Source organism: Oncorhynchus tshawytscha, linkage group LG18, assembly GCF_018296145.1.
Source record: "Oncorhynchus tshawytscha isolate Ot180627B linkage group LG18, Otsh_v2.0, whole genome shotgun sequence".
Lineage (NCBI taxonomy): Eukaryota > Metazoa > Chordata > Actinopteri > Salmoniformes > Salmonidae > Oncorhynchus > Oncorhynchus tshawytscha.
The window spans coordinates 22,487,602-22,514,592 of NC_056446.1; the positions used below are offsets into that span (position 1 = coordinate 22,487,602).

General features: G+C 42.5%; 1 protein-coding gene across 2 annotated transcripts in view; it reads right to left on the reverse strand.

The window, feature by feature from the left end:
• Window positions 1-280: 280 nt before the first annotated feature.
• efr3bb (EFR3 homolog Bb (S. cerevisiae)) overlaps window positions 281-26,991 on the reverse strand; it is a 58,662-nt gene continuing 31,951 nt past the window's right edge. For both annotated transcript variants that reach the window (XM_024405239.2, XM_024405240.2), the window contains 18 exons: window positions 17,097-17,246; window positions 13,316-13,450; window positions 12,281-12,359; window positions 11,559-11,694; window positions 11,213-11,374; window positions 10,904-11,015; window positions 10,779-10,833; window positions 10,453-10,625; window positions 10,049-10,124; window positions 9,761-9,922; window positions 9,456-9,587; window positions 9,296-9,363; window positions 4,580-4,707; window positions 4,149-4,240; window positions 4,021-4,069; window positions 3,746-3,852; window positions 3,523-3,572; window positions 281-2,736 (listed from right to left, as the gene is read on the reverse strand). In XM_024405239.2, coding sequence (XP_024261007.1) covers window positions 2,631-2,736; window positions 3,523-3,572; window positions 3,746-3,852; window positions 4,021-4,069; window positions 4,149-4,240; window positions 4,580-4,707; window positions 9,296-9,363; window positions 9,456-9,587; window positions 9,761-9,922; window positions 10,049-10,124; window positions 10,453-10,625; window positions 10,779-10,833; window positions 10,904-11,015; window positions 11,213-11,374; window positions 11,559-11,694; window positions 12,281-12,359; window positions 13,316-13,450; window positions 17,097-17,246 — 1,972 coding nt within the window. In that variant the 3' untranslated portion in view covers window positions 281-2,630. The remainder of the gene's footprint in view (window positions 2,737-3,522; window positions 3,573-3,745; window positions 3,853-4,020; window positions 4,070-4,148; window positions 4,241-4,579; window positions 4,708-9,295; window positions 9,364-9,455; window positions 9,588-9,760; window positions 9,923-10,048; window positions 10,125-10,452; window positions 10,626-10,778; window positions 10,834-10,903; window positions 11,016-11,212; window positions 11,375-11,558; window positions 11,695-12,280; window positions 12,360-13,315; window positions 13,451-17,096; window positions 17,247-26,991) is intronic.

The window sequence follows — 26,991 nt, forward strand, 5'->3', positions numbered from 1 at the left end:
ATACATACACATACACATACACATACACGCACGCATACATACATACATACATACATACATACATACATACATACGCACATACATACATACATACATACATACATACATACATACATACATACATACATACATACATACATACATACATACATACATACATACATACATACATACATACATACATACATACATACATACATACATACATACATACATACATACATACATACATACATACATACATACATACACATACATACATACATACATACATACATACATACATACATACATACACTCTTAAACATATTAGTAGATATTTCCCTTAACTATGGCTAGTCAGTGCAATCTAAAATGATATTTATAGATCTATACACAAACAAAATTAACTAATTTACATCATGGTTATAGCTAGATATGTAACGTACTCTGTATACACGTACACAATCTTAATTTGACCCTGCTTCTCACAGCAGGAAAATAATCCAACAGCAACAGGAAATGTGAATTATGTGGATTATAATTATTGGACACTTTTGTAGGTGTTGATACATTTTTCGTTAGGTCAAATCAAGTCACGTTTTTAAGTGGAAATTACAAACTTTAGAAGCCTTTTTAAACCTTGAATACACTAAAATTACCATTTCCTGCGACAACCGAGAGATAAAATTAAGATAGCAGATCTGTATATGACAAATAATAAATGTGGGTTGGTTAATTAGTCTATATGGGTCGTTCAACAAAATGAGCACCTTTTGAAATTGTGCATCAATATTCAATTTTAAAAGCCTGTTATAGTCAAAGAAGTGCCCTTTATTATAGACCATATGGAGAACTAAATACATATTTTTGTATATGAATAAAGACTTGCTAATGTGCCAAAATTCAGCATTTTGACATGTCCTTCCTTGCACCCTCTGACTTCCAGGAAGATTTTAACATACTTAACCCCACAAAAGTTTTCACCATCAAAGCCCTTGTTGCTTTGACAAAGTCATTTCTGAAGATGATCATTTATTTCATTTGATTAGTGATTCATTTTAAGGTAAAAAAACAACATGTTCCTCATTTTATGGTTAACCCTGTTATGTGAACTGAATATGGTGAAACTATTCCTTTGAAAAAAAAAAAAACTTCAAGAAATGTTAACCATCTAATAGTCAAATCGTAATGTAAGAGCAGGTGAGCTGGTTCCACTCTTTTTGGCCATTTTCTGGTGTTTTGTGGTGAAAACTGAGTGGGTCAAGCATAACACGTCAAGCCTGTGACCCATATGGACAGGCTAGAAATGTTTTAACAAATCCATGCAATTGCCCCTCCCTGTTGCACACAACAAGCTTACAATTCCCTTGTAACGGGATTTGTGGCTGATTTAAAATGAAATCGTCAATCCTGTTACTATATATAATATTATTTGTATATCTTACTCTTTACAACAATGTTAAAATGAGGTGAAATCAGAAGTTTCTTTTAACCAAGTTCCACATCTCAAAAGGCACCGTATTGATGGAACGACCCATATGCTAGTGTTTGAGCATGTAAACATAAGTGTACACTCTTCAGATCCTTACAAAGTGGGAAAGCTATGACTGATTTTATGAACGGTTGGACTGGTTGAATCTAGTTCTGCTGTCATCTGTAGGGCACTCTCACATTTCGGAGGACAGCACACACGTCACACACTTTAACCTTTGCAGTCAAATCATGGATTACAATATACATTTAAAAAGCAAGGGGGTAAAAAATACAAAATGAAGATAATTTGGGTCAGCATCAAAAGCACACCCGGCTAACATGCAGCGACACAAAAAAATACTCTGGAGTTCTCACCCCAGAGACTTAAAATAAAAACCTAAAAAGACATGAAAAGCACCAAGCAAACACAATGCACCGTTGACTTAGAACTGAATGGTCTGAGCAGGGAGTGGGGATAGTGTTTCAGAAGTAGTCATCCCACTGAAAACTAAAACACTAGATTCCATACATTTTTCATTACAGCTTCCATTGTCAGGTATTTAACGTTGTCCCTTTCCAGTACTGAAAATCAAAATAATTGCAATACAATAAAACTAATGAGAACATTTGATTTTGTTACATTTGGCAATTAGCCATTTTGTTGTTGGTGCACTTTGGGTAGTAATGCATCCAGTGAGGGATAAACTAGGACAACGACTAGACACTAGTAATGGGCTCAAGGGTGGTGTTTAGAGTGGTGGGCATGCAGCAAGTTAATCAGGGAGAAAATAAGGTTAAAACTGGGGATCACTCTGTTCTCTCCTCCCTGTTCTATCCATCCTCAGTCCATCCATTGTTCTTCTCCACGGTCTTTCTGGCTACAGTCTAACCCAAGCCGGTGACAGTCATATGGGAATTTTTAGGATGGGGGGAGGGGTCGAGCAAAGGCTGAAGGGTCGATATCTCACACTGCTGCCTTTTTGTTTGTCTTTGTTTAGTCTGCGATCACAGTGCAAAAAACACATGGTCAGTCATGTCAGTAGCTCTTGACAGAATGAGAATGGGGAGCAGGGGGAACAGGTCACAGTGTCTGTAGTTGTTTTAACACCGAGGGCTGCTGTAGCTCCACACCCCCTGTTCCCCTCTCCTCCTAGGGTGACCCCTGACCTTTAGGGCTAGTAGACACAGAGGTCAGGGAACTTCATCTCGTAGACGGGCACCGAGCGGCTCTGGGTCTGGCCGTAGCCTGATGAGATGGTGCCAGACGGGCTGGGAGGGGGTCTGGGGAGGGCAGAGAGAGAGAACATGGGGAAGGTGTTCTAAAACATTCCAAATTATGTTGCTCAAGTCATAGAGTGTGCCAGATATTTACCAGGACAGATTGGCGGGTACAATTATATCATACTAAGTGCCTACGGGAATCCTCTGTTCTTTTGGCATGTGGACTGGCATACATTACAGTGGTGAGAAGTATGTATGTGTTTATGTGGGTGGGGAGGGGGTGAAGCTATTCATTCCAATTTATGCTGTTCAAGTCATAGTGTGCGTACTTGTGCCCATACCAAGAGCCAAAATAACTTCAGAATGCACCTAACATTATGATATAATTGTACCCTCCAACCTGGCCTGTTAAAAATGTGCAGGTTAGCATTTATTCAGATGAGTAGTCTACCAGAGGCTGCACTGTACTGTTCAATAGCTGGCACAGCCACCGTGCCAGCTTTAAACCTAACCCTAATACTTAGCCCTAACCTTCAATTAAGACCAAAAAGCACATTTACGATAAAGCCAATTTTGAAACAGCTCAATTTTGCCTCCAGGGCGAGACCCTGCCAATAAACGCTAACCTCTGTTAAATATCTGGCTCCTGAGCAACACCATCCCCCCTCCACCCACACAAACACACTCATCATGTCTACAATGTACACTGAACACAATGAACTGAATGGTGAATGATAACTGAAGAAATATACTGAGTGAGTGGACGTTTCTGAGCACTTCTAAAGTGGGAATTTCATCATCATAGCTTCTGTTTGGACTATTCTTTCTTTTCTTCTTGTTTCTTACCGGATTGTGATCTCAAAGATCTGATTGAGTTTGCTCTGCAGCAACGTGGCCTTTAAAGAACAAGCAGAGAAGAGCATCAGAGTCAGAAATAGAATGAAGCCACAAAATAAAAAATACAGAAGTAAGATAATGGATTGAAAAACTCAACAGTGATATTCAAATCATGCAACGGCAGAATTTAGGTTCTTTAAACATGGGGGTAGAATTATATATATATTTTTACCCTGGCACCGCAGTGGGCAGCTATCTCCTCGAAGGGGGCCTTCTGGAACTTCTCCACCACCTGCCTCCTGCGCTCTCTCTCCTGCTCCTCCATCCCTACACTGTCCACTGAGGAGACACACACACTTCGGTATTGTTGTACTGCTGATACAATCACAATGTCCTTGGAGGGACAGATTGATAACGGTCCAATAGAACACTTTACTGTCAGCTAACTCAATATCCTGCTGCCTGACCAAATGACTCATGAGTGATATAGTGCTGATGGGTACTTACCAATGGCGTTTTTCAGAGTTTCAAATGTGATCTCCTCTGCTGGAGTCCTCTGCAGAATGAGAGAGAGAGTGAGGGACAGAAGAGACGGGGGACATTTTTGGTGTGCATGTGTTTGTGTTTCTCCTTACCTCCTCTTTCTCTGGGCTGTTCCTAGACTCCACCTCCACCTGTAGTGAGATGGTCTCTCCAATGCTCTTCCTCTTGGACAGACGGTCCTCGTCTAGAGAGAACACAACAATTTAGCTGAAAAATGACCCACGATGAGTACAATGGCTTGGGATTAAAGAGGCAATCTGGGATTCAATCAACAACAAAGTGCTCACCCAGTGACGAAGGTACAGAACACACTATTAACTCAGTTGTAAAAGAGGTGCAATTCACCTCTCTTCTATTTCCATTCACTCTACAGGCATGGATCAAAACACAGGCTACGTGCATTGCTGTTCCAAAGGTTAACCATTTCAGTTGGATTACTCCTCATCACCCATCCTTATTGAAGCTACTGATCTTAGTAAGAGTTGAGCACATGTTCTCGTGCATGTTGAAAGGTGTGTGTTACCTGTGAACTGAGGGATGTAGGGTGTGGCCAGCCTGTCTGTGTTGTAGCCGCTGCCCCCCAAGACTTCTGTGATCTTAGACTGCTGGAACAGAACATCCCCCTCCAACTTCTCCAGAGAGGCAGGGAGCCTGGGAGACGGGAAAGAAGAGACGGAGAGCGCAGAGACCGAAGACAAACGGTAAGAGAGATGGGGAAGAAGAGGGGGACAGGACGGCGACAGAAGACATGGAAAGACAGAAGGAAGATCAGAGAAGGAATAAACGGGAGGAAACTTCTCCATTTACTCCAGATCTTATTTACTCCACATCTTAAAAGACTGGGGAGATGAAGTATGAAAGCAATATATGGAGGAAAGTAACCCTGCATCCATAAGCTGCACCGCTTTCATCTGTAGAGTTCACAAAAGCCTTGAGGAAGTTCACAGAGCGACAAACAGCAAAGAGCACACAGATACACACACACACACACAAACTTAGAATAGCTCTCTTTAAATGCATCACTAATAGGATTTTCGGGTTGACACGAAAAGGAAGGAAGGTCTGTTAAAAGCTGTGTTGACTGTGGCTGAATGCTTCATGAATCTTAAGTGAAATGTCTTTCTAATGGAAAGAATACAAGAGGGCTGTGGGAAGAACAAGAACCCAGACTACTACTCCTATTCACTGAGGAGTGCTGAGCCATTAGTGAACTTCGAGGTCGGTTCGATTCAAAATTGATTTGATTTGGGTTGAACGCTGTAACACAGAATAAAACAATGAATAAAAGTCCCATGATGGTAGTGACAGCCCATTACTGCTTATCACTAATTAACCATAATTTATTCACATTACTTTACGAAAATATTTCAGTTGTGTATATTACATTTGTTTTAAGTGATGACTATTATTTCATTCCAAGTCTTCATCTCATCTCTATAGAGCTGTTGCCTATGCTGACTGACAAAATCATTATTTTAGTAGTTCTTCAAAGTAAATAAGGCATACTTTTATGATCATGTATTTTCAGGTAGATACCTCGCGGAGCAACAGCTGCTCTATTCTTCTGTTTCTTCCGTAGGAGGCATAAAAGAAACACAGACCAGACAAGTAGATGCACAATAGATTATGCTCATTGTAGTTAATTACCACATTTTATGCGATAAACTATGTAGAATATTGGCCTGTTGGAAACTCCCATCGCACAGTTCGGGCTGGATCTGATTTATCTCTAGAGAAACTGTGCAATGTGTGAATTAAGCTTGCAGAAAACAAAGAACAAAATGGAATTCAAAATAATTTAACCAATGTCGGTCAATTAGTTGTTTAAAAAAATAAAACCATCATTTCGGTTAATCGCTCAGAACTACCACAGACCTATAATATAATATCATACAGTGCCTTCAGAAAGTATTCATACCCCTTGACTTATTCCACAAATCATAATAATTCTCACCCATCTACACATAATACCCCATAATTACAAAGTCGAAACATATATATTTTTTGGCAAATTTATTGAAAATGAAATGCAGAAATATATAATCAACATAAGTAGTCACACCCAATACTTTTTACAAGCACCTTTGGCAGCGATTACAGCGATGAGTCTTTCTGGGTAAGTCTAAGAGCTTTGCACACCTGGATTGTACAATATTTGCACATTATTCTTTAAAAAATTCCTAAAGCAATTTTCAAGTCTCGCCATAGATTTTCAAGCCAATTTAAGTCAAAACTAACTAGGCCATTCAGGAACGTTCAATATTGTCTTGGTAAGCAAATCCATTGTATATTTGGCCTTGTGTTCTAGGTTATTGTCCTGCTGAAAGGTGAATTTGTCTCACAGTGCCTGTTGGAAAGAAGACAACCAGGTTTTCCTCTAGGATGTTGCCTAGATGTCCACCACCATGCTTGACTAGTACTCTGTGTTGTGTTGAATTTGCCCCAAACATTACGCTTTGTATTCAGGAAATGAAGTCCATTACTTTGCCACATCTTCTGCAGTTTTGCTTTAGTGCCTTTTTGCAAACAGAATGCATATGGGATATTTTTCTTCTTAGCTTCCTTCTTTTCACTGTCATTTAGGTTAGTAATGTGGAGTAACTACAACGTTGTTGATCCATCCTCAGTTGTCTCCTGTCACAACCATTAAACTCTGGAACTGTTTTAAAGTCACCATTTGCCTCGAGGTGAAATCGCTGAACGGTTTCCTTCCTGTCCGGCCACTGCGTTAGGAAGGACACCTGTATCTTCATAAAGTCTGGGTGTACTGATACCATCCAGTGTCATTATTAACTTGACCATACTCAAAGGGATATTCAATGTCTGCTTTCAGATTTGCTATAACAAAAGGGGTTGAAAACTTGACTAAGAACATTTCAGCTTTACATTTTTATTAATTTGTAAACATTTCTAAAAACATATTCCACTTTGACATTATGGGGTGTTGTGTGTATGCCAGTGATAGAAAATTGCAATTAAATTGCAAAATTCAGGCTGTAACAAAACAAAATGAGGGTAAAGTCGTAGGGTGTGAATACTTTCTGAAGGCACTGTAGACACAAATGAATCACTAATCACACAAAATAAATAATACACTTCAGACTGTCAACACAACAAACGTGAGCAAGAAAAAGGAGCTGATCGTAGGTAACAGGAAAAAGAGCACCGAACACGCCCCCATTCACATTGACGGGGCCGGAGTGGAGCAGGTCGAGAGCTTCAAGTTCATGGGGGCCACATCACCAACAAACTATGATGGTCCAAACACACCAAGACAGTCGTGAAGAGGGCGCGACAACGCCTATTCCCCCTCAGGAGACTGAAAAGATTTGGCATGGGTCCCCAGATCCTCAAAATGTTCTACAGTTGCACCATCGAGAGCATCCTAACCAGTTGCATCACCGCTTGGCATCCGTAAGGTGTTAGAGGGTAATGCGTACGGCCCAGTACATCACTGCTTGGCATCCGTAAGGTGTTACAGAGGGTAATGCGTACGGCCCAGTACATCACTGGGTCCAAGCTTCCTGCCATCCAGGACCTTTACACTAGGCAGTGTCAGAGGAAGGCTGAAAAAAATTGTCAAAGACTCCAGCCACCCAAGTCAGACTGTTCACTCTGCTAGCGCACGGCAGGTGGTACCGGGGCGCCAAGACCAGGTCCAAAAGGCCTCAGATAAGACTGCTGAACAGTAAATCAACTGACTACCCAAACTATTTGCACTGGCCCCCACACATTTGATTATTATTATTATTTTTTTACACTGTAGCTACTCGCTGTTTATTATGTATGCAGTCACTTGTACCCTACCTACATATACATATTATCTCAACTAACCTGTACCACTGCACATTAAATCGGTACCCCGTTTATAGCCTCGTTATGGTTATTTTATTGTGTTACTTTTTAAAACTTTAAGTCATTTTCTTAACTCTTATTTTTTTTAAACTGCATTGTTGGTAAAGGGCTTGTAAGTAAGCGATTCACGTTAAGTTCTAACTGTTGTATTTGGCGTATGTGAAAAATACAATTTGATTTGAAAATAACTAGGGCTTGACAATGATGGTGAAAACTAGGGAGAAATTGTGGGTTTAAATGGGTTAAAATCTTCCTAGAAGTTACACAGGGTGCAATATTGGGGAAACATTTCTACTTAAAATATCGAAGGGACGCCAGAGGCACTCGTAGTAGAACAAACCATATCTACATATACAAAAATATAAACACAACATGTGCTGGTCCCATGTTTCATGAGCTGAAATAAAAGATCCCAGAAATGTTCCATATGCAAAAAAAAAGCTTATCTCTCTCAGATTTTGTTCACAAATTTGTTTACATCCCTGTTATTGAGCATTTCTCCTTTGCCAAGACAATCCATCCACCTGACAGGTGTGGCATATGAAGAAGCTGATTAAAAGGCATGATAATTACACAGGTGCACCTTGTGCTGAGGACAATAAAAGGCCACTCTAAAAATGTGCAGTTTTGTCAAACAACACAATGCCACAGATGTCTACCAGAGCTGTTGCCAGAGAATGTAATGTTAATTTCCCTACCATAAGCTGCCTCCAATGTCATTTTAGAGAATTTGTCAGTACGTGCAACTGGCCTCACAACCGTAGACCACGTGTAACCACACCAGCCCAGGACCTCCACATCTGGCTTCTTCACCTGCGGGATGATCTGAGACCAACCACCCGGACAGCTAATGAAACTGAGGACTTTTTCTTTTTCTGGGGAAAAACGTATTCTAATTGGCTGGGCTATGCTCCCCAGTGGGTGGGCCTATGCCCTCCCAGGCTCACCCATGGCAGCACCCCTGCCCAGTCATATGAAATCCATAGATTAGGGCCCTATGCACACTCTTGGCATTCTCTCGGATTTGTTTAACACTTTTTTGGTCACTACATGATCCCATATGTGTTATTTCATAGTGTTGATGTCTTCACTATTATTCTACAATGTAGAAAATAGTAAAAATAAAGAAAAACCCTGGAATGGGTAGGTGTGTCCAAACTTTTGAATATATATATATTATTACATATTTCTGCCGAGAAGCGTTTTAATTGGATTGTCATTGGCCCAATGACTGGAAGTCTGTGGGAAAAGCTAGCATGTCATTGTGCAAACGCTATTACCCCCGCCCCCGACTACTCTTGTCACCACTGCTGTCAAAAAACCTAGGGGAAACACAGCTTTACCTATACCAATCTTAACAAATACCAAAGTGATGTAAACCTACTTGGGGTTTTCTATGAAGACATCCTCAGGGAGAAGGAAGGGTACCTCCTTCTGTCTCATCTCAATCACCTGGGAGGGAGTGAGCGACACACAAGTCATTCATTAGAGGAGTCCTACATCTGCACATTGCAGGCAGAGAGTGGTCTGATGCACACAGGTACCTCGTGTATGTGCTGACAGAAGGTGGGGACGGTGGTGAGTTGACAGATGAGGTTGAGGTAGGCAGCAGAGAGGGCATGGACAGCACAGCGGTTATAGACTGACAGAGACTCCTCGTTGGTTTGAGCCAACTCCTACAGGAGAGAGAGAGATGACACTGATAACCTTGGTTCTGGGAGACTTAAATGCGTGTGTGTGTAGTTATGAGTATGTATGTGTGTGTGTGTGTAGTTATGTGTGCGTGTGTGTAGTTATGTGTGTGTGTGTGTGTGTGTGTGTATAGTTATGAGTGTGTGTGTGTGTGTACCTGCAGGGCCAGGGCCAGTCTGATGAGGTCCACCACCACCTCTTCGTTGGCCAGTTCCATGCTGATGAGGGCCAGCAGGGTGTAGAGCGTCTCAAAGTGCTGTGGACCACTGCTCTGCTCCTTACACGCCAAGTAGATGTGGCGGTACAACTGCTGTGCATGCTGGAAAATAGAGAAAGAGAGGAGAGTGAGGCAGGAGGGGGTGGCAGATGGAGAGAGGGAGAGAGAGAGAGAGTGAGGAAGGTGAGATGGTGATAGAGAGAGCAAGCTGGTGATAGAGAGGTTTACCTTTTTCATGAAAAGGTTGTCCTGTCGAGAGCACTTATCCACTTTCAGTTTGAGAACAGAGATATCTGATATAATGCTATAGGAGGAGACAGGAGACTAGCATTATTATATGGACAGATACAGAGAGAGTGAAAGCATAGTGCAGTGCTTCTGTAAAGACAGGTCAAGAAGACAAGATGCCTCAAAATGACAAGTGCAAGCCTGAGGAAAGAATGATAGTGACAGACAGAGAAGGGATGACAATAAGCCTGACAGGGGAGACAAAAGCCTGACAGTGAAAGATAAGGACAGAGGGATAGAGAGAAGGTATGTCTGAGGGGCAGAAATACAGACAGATTGGGGGGAAGCGAATGAGAGAAAAAGTGAGAGTCACACAAAGAGCTAGACCTAAGGAGTGTTCTGACCTGATGCTAGAGAACTTGGGTGTGTTGTCGTGTCTGTCTATAACACTGAGGAGGATGGTGAGCACCAGCAGTCTGACCTCCGGGTCCTCCATCAGAGAGAAGGACAGCAGCGGCTCCAGGAATGAGTTGGGTAGCGCCGTCAGCATGTTGGTGGTCTGGAACCCTGTCGTCACCTGGGGAGAGGGAGGAGAGAGCGTGGTGAGGGGAGGGAGGAGGAGGAAGAAAGATTTACAGAAAGAAAGAGGAAGATTGATGTGGGCCAGTTGACAGAAACCTGCACATAGAGTTTGGTGACTACTGAGAAGTCTCTACTGTTAATGTCTCACCTGAACCAGTGACTTCAGCAGCATGATCTGGATCATCCTGGTCCCTTCACAACCCCTTCAAATAAAAAAAAGTTGTCAGGAAAGTGTGAGAATGTGCGTGTGAGTGCGTGTGTGTGTGTCCTCACCCTGAGCCTGCGTTTGTGAGTGCGGGGTGTACCCCTGGTACAGGAATCTTGCCCATGATGAAGAGCATGACCTCGGAGCGCTGGTATGTAGGGAGGGTGTTCGCAAACGACCCTGGAGAGATACAAACAGTTCAAATGAAAGTCAATATTTTGGTAGTTATAGATCTTGAAAACTTGACTGCTGACATGCAAAACATTTTGGGACTATATCAGAGTGAGGAAGGTGGAGAGAGATGATGTGTGTGATTGTCCACACACACACTAGATTTGCAGCCAGTCTCTCCTTAAAGAACACACACACACACTGACCAATAGTCCTGATGACGGCTTCCTGTAGCTGTCTCTCCTCATGTGTTTTGATGATCTTGATGCCAATGTTTCCGCTGGCGTCGTAGGAGCCGGTCAGCTCGTAGTCCACACTGAGACGCAGCTGCCTTAGCAGAGTGTTAAACACCTCCAACACAGTGGGACCTGACACACACACACGTCATTAGAGAAAGAACCCCTACTTCAGTAGATAGACACTTTCAATGATAACTCACCTCTCTCTGGTAGAGAGATTATAATACTGAATGAAGAAAGTGTGAAGAAAATGTGATCTGGACAGGCAAGCCAGGACAAGGTGTGTGTGTGTGGCAGACCTCTTTCTACCCACCTACAGAGCCGCTGGAAGCAATGGCTGCAGCCTCCAGGAGGACTTCCACTATCCCAGCACGCACTGTGGCTGAATTCTTACTGTTGGCATCCAGGTGACCTAGCAGCTGCTGGATGACCAGGTGAGAGTGCTGCGACTGGAGGAGGAGGAGAGAGGGAGCGAAACAGGGCAAAAGAGCAAGAGAGAGAATTAATTTCAAACCACTTTATTGGGTCAATATAAAAACAGCCGTACATCAAAGCAACACAGAGAGTAGGAGTGAGAAGTAACTAGGATTTCAGTTGAATTGGGGTGAAAGTACGAGGTTGTTCTGAGAGACGGGGGAGGATACAAAAAGCACTTTAGGTTGACTGACTTTTCTGCTATTTGATCATCCCCAGGTAACAGCTGCCAGAGAGAGAGAGAGAGAGAGAGAGAGAGAGAGAGAGAGAGAGAGAGAGAGAGAGAGAGAGAGAGAGAGAGAGAGAGAGAGAGAGAGAGAGAGAGAGAGAGAGAGAGAGAGAGAGAGGAGGGAGGGAGGGAGGGAGGGAACAGGGAGGGAGGGAGGGAGGGAGGGAGGGAGGGAGGGAGGGAGGGGGAGGGAGGGAGGGAGGGAGGGAGGGAGGGAGGGAGGGAGGGAGGGAGGGAGGGAGGGAGGGAGGGAGGGAGGGAGGGAGGGAGGGAGGACAGAAGGAAGGAAGGAACAGAGAGAGTGAGGAATAGAGGGAGTAGAGGTGACTCACCTGGATAGAGTACATGATGATCTTAAAGCAGCGGACTGCAAAGGTCTTCCCCTCCCACAGAGAGTGGTTATCTAAGTGCCTGGAGTGAGAGAATGAGTGTGAGAGACAGAGAAGAGACAGAAAGTGTAAACGTGAAAGTTACAAAGTACAGACAAGAGGAAGACAGACAGAGAGAGAACTTGCTGATACAGAACATTCCCCACAGAACCATGTTGCATCTTAGTCACAATACACAGCTCTAGTCCACTAATCCACTAATACACAGCACTAGTCCACTAATACACATAACTAATCCACTAATACACATAACTAATCCACTAATACACAGCACTAGTCCACTAATACAGAACTAATCCACAACACTAGTCCACTAACACAGCACTAGTCCACTAAAACTGAACTAATCCACAGCACTAGTCCACAACACTAGTCCACTAACACAGCACTAGTCCACTAAAACAGAACTAATCCACTAATACACAGCACTAGTCCACAACACTAGTCCACTAACACAGCACTAGTCCACTAAAACAGAACTAATCCACTAATACACAGCACTAGTCCACTAATACACATAACTAATCCACTAATACACAGCACTAGTCCACTAATACACAGCACTAGTCCACTAATACAGAACTAATCCACAACACTAGTCCACCAATGCCCAGCACTAGTCCACTAATACAGAACTAATCCACAACACTAGTCCACCAACGCCCAGCACTAGTCCACCATCGCCCAGCACTAGTCCACCATCGCCCAGCACTAGTCCACCAACGCGCAGCACTAGTCCACAGGTCCACAAACCTAGTCCACAGCACTAGTCCACTGGTCCACAAACCTAGTCCACAGCACCAGTCCACCAACGCACAGCACTAGTCCCCTGGTCCACAAACCTAGTCCACAGCACTAGTCCACCAACGCGCAGCACTAGTCCACCAACGCGCAGCACTAGTCCACAGCACTAGTCCACTGGTCCACAGCCCTAGTCCACAGCCCTAGTCCCCTAAAACAGAGGAGACCAAGTCTTACATGAGTACTGGTGTGACAGCGTTCTTGATGTTGCCGTAGGCGGCCCGTCCCAGCAGCTCTCTGAAGCAGCGCTCTGTCAGCTCTGCCGGACTCTCCTTCTCTTTCTCCGACGCCTGCAGGGGAGAGGGGGAGCGGCTGGAGAGACCGAGAGAGAGGAAGGGAGGGTGACAGAAAGGTGAGAGAGAGACCGAGGGTGAAGAAGGACGAATGACGGAGAGAGGGAGAGAGAGGAGGTAGGGAGTGAAGGAGTAAAAGAGGAGCAGAAATATATTTGAGTCAACGAAAACACACAAACACACGCTTTCGACACACATAAAAATCACACAAACAAGGGTGTTGTGTCCTTGCTGGTGTATACCTGCCTGAGGCACTTCTCCCTCTCTGTTGTGGTGTGTTTGTGGTGACTGCACAAATGGTTATCGTGTATGCGTGTACACTTGAATGTGAAAGAGAGTGAGAGTGTGTGTGAGCATAAAGTGTGAATGTGCTTGTGCAACAGTATGTTTGTAAAATGTGCATGGAAGCCCTCTTCTCCCTCTCTCTCGGGCCCAGGCTTTCCTGTCTTATACATAGTTAAAGCGTTCTCAGCTGATCGGAAGTCTTCTCTGTTCTACTCTCTACCACGCCTGGCATCAGGTGGTCCTCCAATAACATCATTTATTAACCACATACGCCTTTCTTCTCGCCCCCCCACCACCAGCACCACTGAAGAAGAGGTCATGGGACTTCCCGTCTCTGTATGGGTCCCGTCTCTGTAGAACTCTCTCATTAGCAGCCATGCTCTTACTGTAAACGCCCCAGAAAATATTAGATAAACATACACTTGGAAATGATTCAAAACAAAACTAAATCTGCCACAACACATGGATAGCAGCATTTTCATCTATTCAACATGTGGGTAATGCTGTATGAAGGTAGAGAAAAGAAAATGATATGTTCCTTAATGAAACAATGGATACACCAAGAGAAGGTGCACAGCAGATTGGTATCAGCGACCTTTCAATAAGCCTAGCATTTCCTTAACAACAAGTTAAAAACAATCAGTGAGGGACGAGATAAATGTCTCTAATTATGTCCTCACGTTTACCTGTATTTATTTATTCATTCTGCAGGTCCGCTGAGAGGACAATCTCTTTCTTGTGGGAGACCTATTTTCCAGCCTTACAATAAATGAAGATTTCTAGTTTGAATGTCCTTTGAATTACATAATCAAAGGAAGACATAACCACATTGTAGAAGTTAATTAGCTAGTGTGCTAGCCCCTGCAGTCCTACTAGAGTTGGCCAATAAGGATTAAAAAAAGTTATCACAATAAACTGACAGAATTTTTACGATAAATGTATAACATGAAATGTGCACCGGTAACTTCCTTAAAACTACTACTACTGGCTACTTTGAATGATGTGCTTTCAATTGTCCTGTTAGCAATAGTCCATATGAGCAGACGTCTTTCCTTTCTAACGTCACAGTCCTCTAATAAAGGCTACACAGATGACAATCGCTAGTGCGCTCCACACTGCTCTGTCCCTCCGGGTCAAAAGGAACACTACAGAAACTGGAGGGCTGAGCACGCCCCCATTCACATCCACCGAGCTGTAGTGGAGACGGTCGAGAGCTTCATGTTCCTCGTTGTCCAAATCACTAAAGACCTATCATGGTGCAAATACACCGTCGTGAAGAGAGCACGACAGCGCCTCTTCCCCCTCAGGAGGCGGAGAAGGTTTGGTATGGGTCATCAGATCCTCATAAAGTTCTACAGCTGCACCATTGAGAGCATCTTGACTGGCTGCATCACCGCTTGGTACAGCAACTGCTCAGTATTTGACCGCAAGGCGCTACAGAGGGTAGTGCGTACGGCCCAGTACATCACTGGGACCAAGCACCCTGCCATCCAGAACCTCTATACCAGGCTGTGCCAGAGGAAGGCCCAAAAAATGGTAAAAGACTCCAGCCACCCAAGTCAGTCTATTCTCTCTGCTAGCGCCAGAAGCCATGAGACTGCTAAATGGCTACCCGGACGTTCTGCTTTTCACCCCCTACCTACATGGACATCAATCAATCACCTAACCAAACCTACATATTATCTCAATCACCCGCTCAGTGCCGGTACTCCTTGTATATAGCCTCGTTATTGTGTTTCTATTTTCTTTTGATCTATTTGTAAAAAGAACTGCATTGCTGGGAAAAGGCTCATGAGTAAATATTTCAAAGTAAAGTCTACAGTTGTTGTATTCAGTGCATGTGACAAATACAATTCAATTGTATTTATCGTGATTATCGATATCAGTAAAATCCCTGCGATAAACGGTCGGTTCTGTTGGTATTGATCATTTTTGGTTTATAGTCCAAGCTCTAAGGCCTACTGCTGTTGTCTGTGGCCAGTAATAGTAGTTATTAGCCAGTATCATAGTCCCAGTACTACTGCTGTTGTCTGTGGCCAGTAATAATAGTTATTGGCCAGTATCATAGTCCCAGTACTACTGCTATCTGTGGCCAGTAATAATAGTTATTAGCCAGTATCATAGTCCCAGTATTACTGCTGTTGTCTGTGGCCAGTAATAATAGTTATTAGCCAGTATCATAGTCCCAGTACTACTGCTGTTGTCTGTGGCCAGTGATAATATGGAGAGTTCAGCAGGAGAGCTATAGGAGGACACAGCAGGACCAGACAGGGGACTGACTGACCTACTGAGGCCTAAGGAACAGAAGGATGTGGCCTAGGCTCTTTCAAGGTTAACTGTTTGCTCCATCTTTCCTTTGCTGACCATCTTTCATTCTTTCTCAAAAAATCTGAGGCTCTCTCTCTCTCTCAATTCAATTTCAATTTAAGGGGCTTTATTGGCATGGGAAACATATGTTAACATTGCCAAAGCAAGTGAAGTAGATAATAAACAAAAGTGAAATAAACAATACAATTTAACAGCAAACATTACACTCACAAAAGTTCCAAAAGAATAAAAGACATTTCAAATGTCATATTATGTCTATATACAGTGTTGTAATGATGTGAAAAGGGAAAATAAATCAACATAAATATTAGGACTCGCTCTCTCTCTCTCTCTCTCTCTGATTTATTGGCGTCAGTGTGATTCAGTGCATGTGGAGACCTGCCAAAAAGTGGATAGAGGCAGTCTGGCTCTCCACTACCCTCTCCACCCCCCTCTCCCTCTCTCAGCATCTCTGCCACATTGCCCCCTCTTTCCTCTCCAGAACTCATTTGGTCACTCAGTATTGTAGATGCATTTAATGATTTGTCTCCATCTTTCTTAATCACTTTGAGTCAATCATTACCTACATCTGACTTTCTCTCATCTTCTCTTCCTCCATTCCTCTCCCGCCCCATCTCTTCATCCCTCCATCCCCCCCCCCTCCCACGTTCACTCTGTTTGTCCTTGGATGCAGTGCTGAAGACATGGCCTTGAGGTTAACTGGACTGTCAGTGACATCAATCACAGATGAGTGGATAACAGCTGGCTGGCAGTGTCAACACAAACACCAACTGACCTGTACTAGAGCAGGCATGTGCAACCACCCACCCACAGCTACAATGACCCATCCACAGCAACTCCACCCTCCAGTCCTTGTAGGCCTGGACTTTCAAACCTCTCATTCTCAACATGGATGGGCTATTTGAACATAGACATATGTCTTCCTGTCAGGCTGTCACTACTCTACAACCCCTTCGTAGTTTTCTAATATAATTAACTACCAAGGAAACTGTTACTAATGACCCTGCCCCTGACCGCTAGCCTCTTGATAACCCCTTACATTGACCCCTCACCTCTCAGTGCCCTCTCCACTCTGCAGGTTGAAGAGCAGTGAGGGGACGATCTTGTCCATGTGCTGGGGGTCCCAGATGTTAGACTGTAGGTCATCATTCACCGTCTTCCTCACAACCCCCTGTAGACCATTTATCCCAGCCATACGGATCCTATAGAGAAGAGAAAGGGGACAAATTAATGAATCAACCAACCAATTAGTCAGTCTCTTGATATTAATTGAGGACAATTTCATCTTAAAATCACTCTCCCATCAGGAAGATTTGTAACAGAGTAATCAAGTATGAGACAGTACAGGTACATAGATCAATATCTACAATAGGGCTGACCCCATTTAGTCGACTGGTCGATTGTTCGGTCGATAGGCTGTTGGTCAACCGAGATTTCTTTAGTCGAGCAGTTTTTCATGGCACACGAGACACCGGTCTGATTCACGCCCTTCTCAGTGGACTAATCCATTGAGGCGGCCATGGTCCAAGAAGAAGAGGAGTTTCCCGTTCTCATTGTCGGAGTGGACACGTTGTTTGCAGAGCTCACAACCTATGCTACACTGGTGAGAAAGTTCTTATCCAGAGCGACTGACAATAGTGAGTGCACACATTTTTTTGTTGTTGTACTTTTTCATACTGTAACGACAAGCACCCGATTACACATATAGAAGTATGCCTAGACAACCTGGCCTGTGCGCAAATGTAAGTCTATAAATGTGCCCATTTGGGGATGTCTGATAGTATTTCTGATGGTCTTAACTCACCACCACTAAATCAGTTGTGGAGCTTCTCAAAGTAATTTTTTCTTCACCTCAATTAGCAAGTAAACAAACTGTTTTTAGAATGTCAATAGTTCCTCTAGGGCTGACCCCATTTAGTCGACTGGTCGATTGTTTGGTTGATAGGCTGTTGGTTGACCGAGATCTCATTAGTCGAGCAGTAGCAAAAAATTATTATAATCATCATCATCACAGTGTACAAGAAACCTGTCTGATTCGTGCATGTCTGAGCGGACTGATCCATTGTGGAGGCTGTGGGGATGGCACAGTCCATCAGTCTAAGAAGCCATGGGTGGGTGGGCACTTGAGAACCAGGTCCACCAACTGGGGAGCAGACCCAGCCAATCAGAATTCGTTTTTACCCACAAAAGGGCTTTATTACAGACAGAAATAATCCAGTTTCATCAGCTGTCCGGGGTGGTTGGTCTCGGATCATCCCGCAGGTGAAGAAGCCAGATGTGGAGGTCCTGGGCTGGTGTGGTTACACGTGGTCTGCGGTTGTGAGGCCGATTGCACGTACTACCAAATTTTTGGCTTATGGTAGAGAAATTAACATAAAATTCTCTAGCAACAGCTCTGGTGGACATTCCTGTAGTTAGCATGCCAATTGCGCGTTCCCTCAAAATGTAGGCATCTGTGGCATTGTGTTGTGACAAAACTGCACATTTAAGAGTCATCTTTTATTGTCCCCAGCACAAGGGGCACCTGTGTAATGATAATGCTATTCAGCTTCTTTATACGCCACACCAATCAGGTGGATGGATTATCTTGGCAAAGGATAAATGCTCACTAACAGGGATGTAAACAAATTTGTGAACAAAACTTGAGAAATAAGCTTTTTGTGCATATGGAAAATGTATGCAATCTTTATTTCAGCTCATTAAAGATGGGCTCAACACTTTACATGTTGCGTTTTATTTTTGTCCTGTACACACACACACACACACACACACACACACATAGCACAGTAGCAGTCAAAAGTTTGGACACATCTACTCATTCAAGGGTTTTTCTTTATTTTGACTATTTTCTACATAGTAGAATAATAGTGAAGACATCAAAACTATGAAACAACACATACGGGAATCATGTAGTAACCAAAGAAATATATATTTTAGATGTTAGATTCTTCATAGTAGCCACCCTTTGCCTTGACAGCATTGCACACATTCTCTCAACCAGCTTCACCTGGAATGCTTTTCCAACAGTCTTGAAGGAGTTCCCACATATTCTGAGCACTGAGCTGCTTTTCCTTCACTCTGCAGCCCAACTCAACCCAAACCATCTCAATTAGGTTGAGATCAAGTATTCGTGGAAGCTAGGTAATCTGATGCAGCACTTCATCAATCTCCTTCTTGGTCAAATAGCCCTTACACAGCCTGTAGGTGTGTTTATCATTGTCCTGTTGAAAAACAAATGATAGTCCCACTAAGCGCAAACCAGATGAGATGTCCTATTGCTGCAGAATGCTTTGGAGCCATGCTGGTTAAGTGTGCCTTGAATTCTAAATAAATCAGACAGTGTCACCAGCAAAGCACCCCCACACCATCACACCGCCTCCTCCATGCATCACGGTGGGAACCACACATGCAGAGATCATCTGTTTACCTACTCTGTGTCTCACAAAGACACGGCGGTTGGAACTTAACATCTACAATTTTGACTCATCAGATCAAAGGACAGATTTCAACCGGTCTAATGTCCATTGCTTGTGTTTCTTGGCCCAAGCAAGTGTCTCCTTATTTCTGTCCTTTACTAGTGGTTTCTTCACAGCAATTCAACCATGAAGGCCTGATTCATGCAGTCTCCTCTGAACAGTTGATGTTGAGATGTGTCTGTGACTTGAACCCTGTAAAGCATTTATTTGGGCTGCAATTTCTGAGGCTGGTAACTATAATGAATTTATCCTCTGCAGCAGAGGTAACTCTGGGTCTTCCTTTCCTGTGGTGGTCCTCATGAGAGCCAGTTTCAACATAGCGCTTGATGGTTTTTGCAGCTGCACTTGACATTTTCCGTATTGACTGACCTCCATGTCTTAAAGTAATGATGGACTGTCGTTTCTCTTTGCTTATTTGAGCTGTTCTTGCCATATGTATTGATCTTTTACCAAATAGGGCTATTGTCTGTAAACCACCCCTACCATGTCACAACACAACTGATTGGCTCAAATGCATTAAGAAGGAAAGAAATTCCACAAATGAACTTTTAACAAGGCACACCTGTTAATTGAAATGCATTCCAGGTGACTACCTCAAGAAGCTGGTTGAGTGTGCAAAGCTGTCAAAAAAGGCAAAGGGTGGCTACTTTGAAGAATCTGAAATATATTTGATTTGTTTAACACTTTTTTGGTTGCTACATGATTCCATGATTGTTATTTCATACTTTTGATTTCTTCACTATTATGCTACAATGTAGAAAATAGTAAAAATAAAGAAAAATCCTGGAATGAGTAGGTGTGTCCAAACTATTGACTGGTACGGTGTATCTACAGAAACTAGCCTGTTTGAGTGTTTGTTTAATATCCTACTGATTCCGTGAGCTCTAAGCTGTGATTTATTTAACTGCGATTTATTCACGGGGGTTCTCATCATTTGGCACGCTTGCTGACATTTTGGCTGCGTGGTGATAACCACCTCTACGCAGACGACACCATTCTGCATACTTCTGGCCCCTCCTTGGACACTGTGTTAACTAACCTCCAGACGAGCTTCAATGCCATAAAACTCTCCTTCCGTGGCCTCCAACTGCTCTTAAACGCAAGTAAAACTAAATGCATGCTTTTCAATCGATCGCTGCCCGCACCTGCTCGCCCGTCCAGCATCACTACTCTGGACGGCTCTGACTTAGAATACGTGGACAACTACAAATACTTGGGTGTCTGGTTAGACTGTAAACTCTCCTTCCAGACTCACATTAAGCATCTCAAATCCAAAATTAAATCTAGAATCGGCATCCTATATCGCAACAAAGCATCCTTCACTCATGCTGCCAAACATACCCTCGTAAAACTGACCATGCTACCGATCCTCGACTTCGGTGATGTCATCTATAAAATAGCCTCCAACACTCTACTCAACAAACTGGATGCAGTCTATCACAGTGCCATCGGTTTGGTCACCAAAGCCCCATACACTACCCACCATTGCGACCTGTACGCTCTCGTTGGTTGGCCCTCGCTTCATACTCGTCGCCAAACCCAATCTACAAGTCTCTGCTAGGTAAAGCCCCGCCTTATCTCAGCACACTCGTCAGCAAGGCAGCACCCACTCGTAGCACGCGCTACAACTGGTATATCTCACTGGTCACCCCCAAAGCCAATTCCTCCTTTGGTCGTCTTTCCTTCCAGCTCTCTGCTGCCCATGACTGGAACGAATTGCAAAAATCTCTGAAGCTGGAGACTCACATCTCCCTCACTAGCTTTAAGCACCAGCTGTCAGAGCATTTTACAGATCACTGCACCTGTACTTAGATGGGCTGTTTACAGATAGGCTATCTACCTACCTCATCCCCATACTGGTATTTATTTATTTTGCACCCCAGTATCTCTACCTGCACATTCATCTTCTGCCGATCTACCATTCCAGTGTTTAATTGCTATATTGTACTTACTTCGCCACCATGGCCTATTTATTTCCTTAACTCACCTCATTTGCACACACTGTATATAGACTTTTTGTTTTATTTTGTTCTACTGTATTATTGACTGTATGTTTTGATAATTCCATGTGTAACTCTGTGTTGTTGTATGTGTCGAATTGCTACGCTTTATCTTGGCCAGGACGCAGTTGCAAATGAGAACTTGTTCTCAACTAGCCTACCTGGTTAAATAAAGGTGAAATAAATAAATAAAATAATGTTATGTTCCTAGGCTACATGTAAGAATTATTCAACATATTGATTTAATTTAGGGGTATACCTATGCTAAGATCAGTATTTCTAATAAAATAGTTTGAGTGCATCAGATAGCCAGATGTAAGCCTAAAATAAATAAATAAATAAATAAATAAATACGCCTCGTTTTACTTGCACTGTGCAATCAATAGACCAAATAGCCTACAAGTTCTCTTTCTGTTTGACCTATTCTGATATTTTGATGAGAAAAACGTAACAAGCAGTGGACATCTGATGCGCTGTTCGGGTTGGTTGAGCCAAACACAGGACTGATCTTGGAGTTGTTTATATGTGCCCTTATAAGGCAGACTAACGTCCCTTTCGGTAGGTAGGCCTACTGTAAATTCAGGAGGATGTACCCGACCGTATCGGCTTCCATTCCCATAAAGGTTTAAAGCACCCCTGGACCATTATAATAACTTTGTTTTAGAATTAAATGAGGCAGGCTGATGTAGCCCTCTCGGTGAATCTAAACAGCGTGTGCATGATGTTCCCAGGAGGCTCGTGACATTCTTCTATACCCAAAGAGGAAAGGAAATAATGCACCCCTCAGCCTTTCTGAATTATAAAAGAGAAGAGGCCAATGTATGTTGCTGTTATTCCGAGCGTGAGGTCCTGTTGGTTATTCCGCTTTATTATAGACTGACTGCACTGTCACCAGAGCAGGCCTATAGTATAGCTTAAACAGTTCCTGCACCGCATGAACTATAGGCCAATATTGAGGTTGCCTAACTGGGACAACACAATACTTTTCTGTTCAGCCATGTTTAGATTTTATTGTCCAACAATTTTCTGAAATGTTTCAGAAAAATATCTAGAACTGAATTTTCTACATGGCAGTTTGTGGTTGTCTACGGTAAAACCTGGTTCAGTATTTTTAGAGAGTCCGCCATGCCCCCAACCAGAGCGGACTGGGTATCTCAAGTGATTCTCTCCCCATTTTAACCCATCTTGAGTTTTACATATTTTTTTACATCTTTGAATTACCCTAGTTTGCACCTCATTGATATTCTCAAAATACCAATAGGCAATAAAGTTAATACATTTCACAAAATTTGCTATACTGTAATAAAGGCTTTACACTTATCATTAGAACAGCCTCTCTGGTATTATTTATTATTTATTTAGTGTTTACACGGTTCCAAATTGCCAGACATTGTTTATAATAATAAATAACCCTCCTTTTCCTTGATCTCCTTATTTAAAAAAAATCATCATCATATAATAATAAGAAATGTCATTATCATTAGTATGCTTAGTACAGCAGCCTTGTATAACCACCACCGAGCTATAGACCTAAGAGTGATTCTGTTGAGTATTAATACCGTACCTTACTTAGGCATATATTTCAATACTTATATACAGTTGAAGTCGGAAGATTAAATACATTTAGGTTAGAGTCATTAAAACTCTTTTTCAACCACTCCACAAATTTCTTGTTAACAAACTATAGTTTTGGCAAGTCGGTTAGGACATCTACTTTGTGCATGACACAAGTAATTTTTCCAACAATTGTTTACAGACAGATTATTTCACTTATAAATCACTATATCACCATTCCAGTGGGTCAGAAGTTTAAAAGGCAAAGTTAACTTAGTGTACGTAAAACAGCTTGAGAAATTCCAGAAAATGATGTCATGGCTTTAGAAGCTTCTGATAGGCTAATTGACATCATTTGAGTCAATTGGAGGTGTACCGGTGGATGTACTTCAAGGCCTACCTTCAAACTTAGTGCCTCTTTGCTTGACATCATGGGAAAATCAAAAGAAATCAGCCAAGACCTCAGAAAAATAATTGTAGACCTCCACAAGTCTGGTTCATCCTTGGGAGCAATTTCCAAACACCATGGGACCACGCAGCCGTCATACCGCTCAGGAAGGAGACACGGTCTGTCTTCTAGAGATGAACGTACTTTGCTGCGAAAAGTGCAAATCAATCCCAGAACATCAGCAAAGGACCACGTGAAGAAACAGGTACAAAAGTATCTATATCCACAGCAAAACGAGTCCCATATCGACATATCCTGAAAGGCCGCTCAGCAAGGAAGAAGCCACTGCTCCAAAACCTCCATAAAAAAGCCAGACTACGGTTTGCAACTGCACATGGGGACAAAGATTGTGCTTTTTGGAGAAATGTCCTCTGGTCTGATGAAACAAAAATATAACTGTTTGGCCATAATGACCATTGTTATGTTTGGAGGGAAAAGGGGTACGCTTGCAAGCCGAAGAACACCATTCCAACCGTGAAGCACAGGGGTGGCAGCATCATGTCAGGAAGTTAAAGCTTGGTCGCAAATGGGTCTTCCAAATGGACAATGACCCCCAAACATACTTCCAAAATTGTGGCAAAATGGCTTAAGGACAACAAAGTCAAGGTATTGGATTGGCCATCACAAAGCCCTGACCTCAATCCCATAGAACATTTGTGGGCAGAACTGAAAGTGTGTGCAAGCAAGGAGGCCTACAAACTTGACTCAGTTACACCAGCTCTGTCAGAGGGCATGGGCCAAAATTCACCCAACTTATTGTGGGAAGCTTGTGGAAGGCTACCTGAAACATTTGACCCAAGTTAAACAATTTAAAGGCAATACTACCAAATACTAATTGAGTGCATGTAAACTTCTGACCCACTGGGAATGTGATGAAAGAAGTAAAAGCTGAAATAAATCAATCATTCTCTCTACTATTATTCTGACATTTCACATTCTTAAAATAAAGTGGTGATCCTAACTGCCCAAATTTAAATTTAAAGGATTAAATGTCAGGAATTGAGTTTAAATGTATTTGGCTAAGGTGTGTGTAAACTTCCGACTTCAACTGTAGGCTTCTGTATCAATCAATCACTTATTTGTTCATGTCATCACACAGCATACAAGTCATTCACGATTTGAAACAGTAAACATAAATAAATAGGCCTAAACCGTTCCATTTCGGAAATTGCATTCACAAAGGAATGCAACTGTTTTTAATCTTTGCTGTAATATATTTTATTTTGTGTTGTTTACATTGTCCCATATGGTCAGGAAAAGTATATTGTAATCTAACAACACCTGTTTGGGACATTTTCAATAATCACGCAGCAATAAAAGGGAAACATGCAATGCAGAAATGTCAAAAAATGCCTCATTACTTCTTATCCCTTGCACAAATAACCTACAGCTGTGTCTGTCCTGAGCTCACTGGTGCGGGAAACTGAGGCCCCAGAATATTTTATACAATGTTGCAAGTTTGCTAGCAGGAGCTTCAGGCCAGACACAGTTGATAGTTACAATTTTTAAGTTCATTGCTGACAGGCCATGCGTAGCCAATGTGATTTATAAGATACTTTCTTCCTGCAGGATGCAATGTTTTTATTTGTTTGCTTTATGTAGGCTATTTTTACATGGTTGGCAATAGAAGTTAGAATTTAGATTAACCACATGACAATGACTGTGAGATACAAAGACTATTGTAAATCAAATGAAACTGTCCCACAAAAATTTACATATGAAAATCATAACTGGCACGCAGATCGGCAGAATTTCTAAGATAAATTGGCACTCGGAAAAGGTTCAAATAGAAAAGGTTCAGGAGCGTAACAGCAGAATCTGTGAAGGCCAGCAGCGGGAGGAGAGTCAGGAACAGGTTTTTTTCCTTCTGGTTAAGCTATCTTGATCTCCGGCTCCCTCGAGTCATATGTGTGTCTTAATTATTTAATCAAACCGTGTGCTTTAACCCTTTAACCCACGGGTGTGATCATGCTACAGTGGTCCCTGCCTGTGTGATTAGAACGCTTATTTAGAATGTCCAGTTTCCATTGATAAAACAGTGTTTGAGATGGCAACACTTTTTTTCCCCTCACAGAAAACAGTTTGGACAAACAGTCATTACAACATTATGTCCTAAATGTGACCAGTTAATATTTGGATGCAATGTTCGGACATCCACAGAAGTGGCGACAGCATAACACAATCATCCAAACAGGAAATGTAGGCTACATTAGTCCTAGCACTAACAGATGGAAGATTGACCTAACACAAGCGGCCATATTTAGCTAACTCTTGGCTGAAATAAACCATAATATGAATTAGTCAATAGAAATTATTATTTACAATTCATCACGTTACGGGTGAGCTCCCCATTGATCTAAATAATTGAGCAAAACAATTTCTAAAAATGAAAGTAATCCGACGATGGTTAGTTTGTGCGAGCTGCCAGGTTTGTTTTTTTGAGTCAACCATTTATAAGAAGAGAAAACAAGATTAGTTTAATCTGTTTGCAGAATGAATGTTGAAGAGGGTGTGTCTACTACAATCATTCACATCCGGAAGTTTATCATAATCAGTACAACATTCAGAAAAGTATTTTCCACACATCATAAAGTGCAGTCAGAAAGTATTCAGACCCCTTGACTATTTCCACATTTTGTTACGTTACAGCCTTATTCTAAAAATTTTAAAAATACATGTAAAACAAATCCTCAATCTACACACAGTACCCCATAGTGACAAAGTTAAAACCGTTTCTTAGAAATATTAGCAAATGGTCTGAATACTTATGTAAATAAGTGTACATATTTGCAATGACACTCAATTTAGGTCAGGTGCATCCTGTTTCCATTGATCATCCTTGAGATGTTTCTACAACTTGATTGGAGACAATTGATTGGATATGATTTGGAAAGGCACACACCTGTCTATATAAAAAGGTCCCACAGTTGACAATGGATGTCAGAGCAAAAACCATGCCATGAGGTCGATGGAATTGTCCGTAGAGCGCCGAGACAGGATTGTGTCGAGGCACAGATCTGGGGAAGGGTACCAAAATATGTCTGCAGCATTGAAGGTCCCCAAGAACACAGTGGCCTCCATCATTCTTAAATGGAAAATGTTTGGAACCACCAAGACTCTTCCTAGAGCTGGCCACCTGGCCAAACTGAGCAATCATGTGGAGAAGGGCCTTGGTCAGGGAAGTGACCAAGAACCCAATGGTCACTGACAGAGCTCTAGAGTTCCTCTGTTGAGATGGGAGAACCTTCCAGAAGGACAACCATCTCTGCAGCACTCCACCAATCAGGCCTTTATGTTAGCCACTCCTCAGTAAAAGGTGCATGACAGCCTGCATGGAGTTTGCCAAAAGGCACCTAAAGGACTCTCAGACCATGAGAAACAAGATTCTCTGGTCTGATGAAACCGAGATTGAACTCTTTGGCCTGAATGCCAATTATCACGTCTGGAGGAAACCTGGCACCATCCCTAC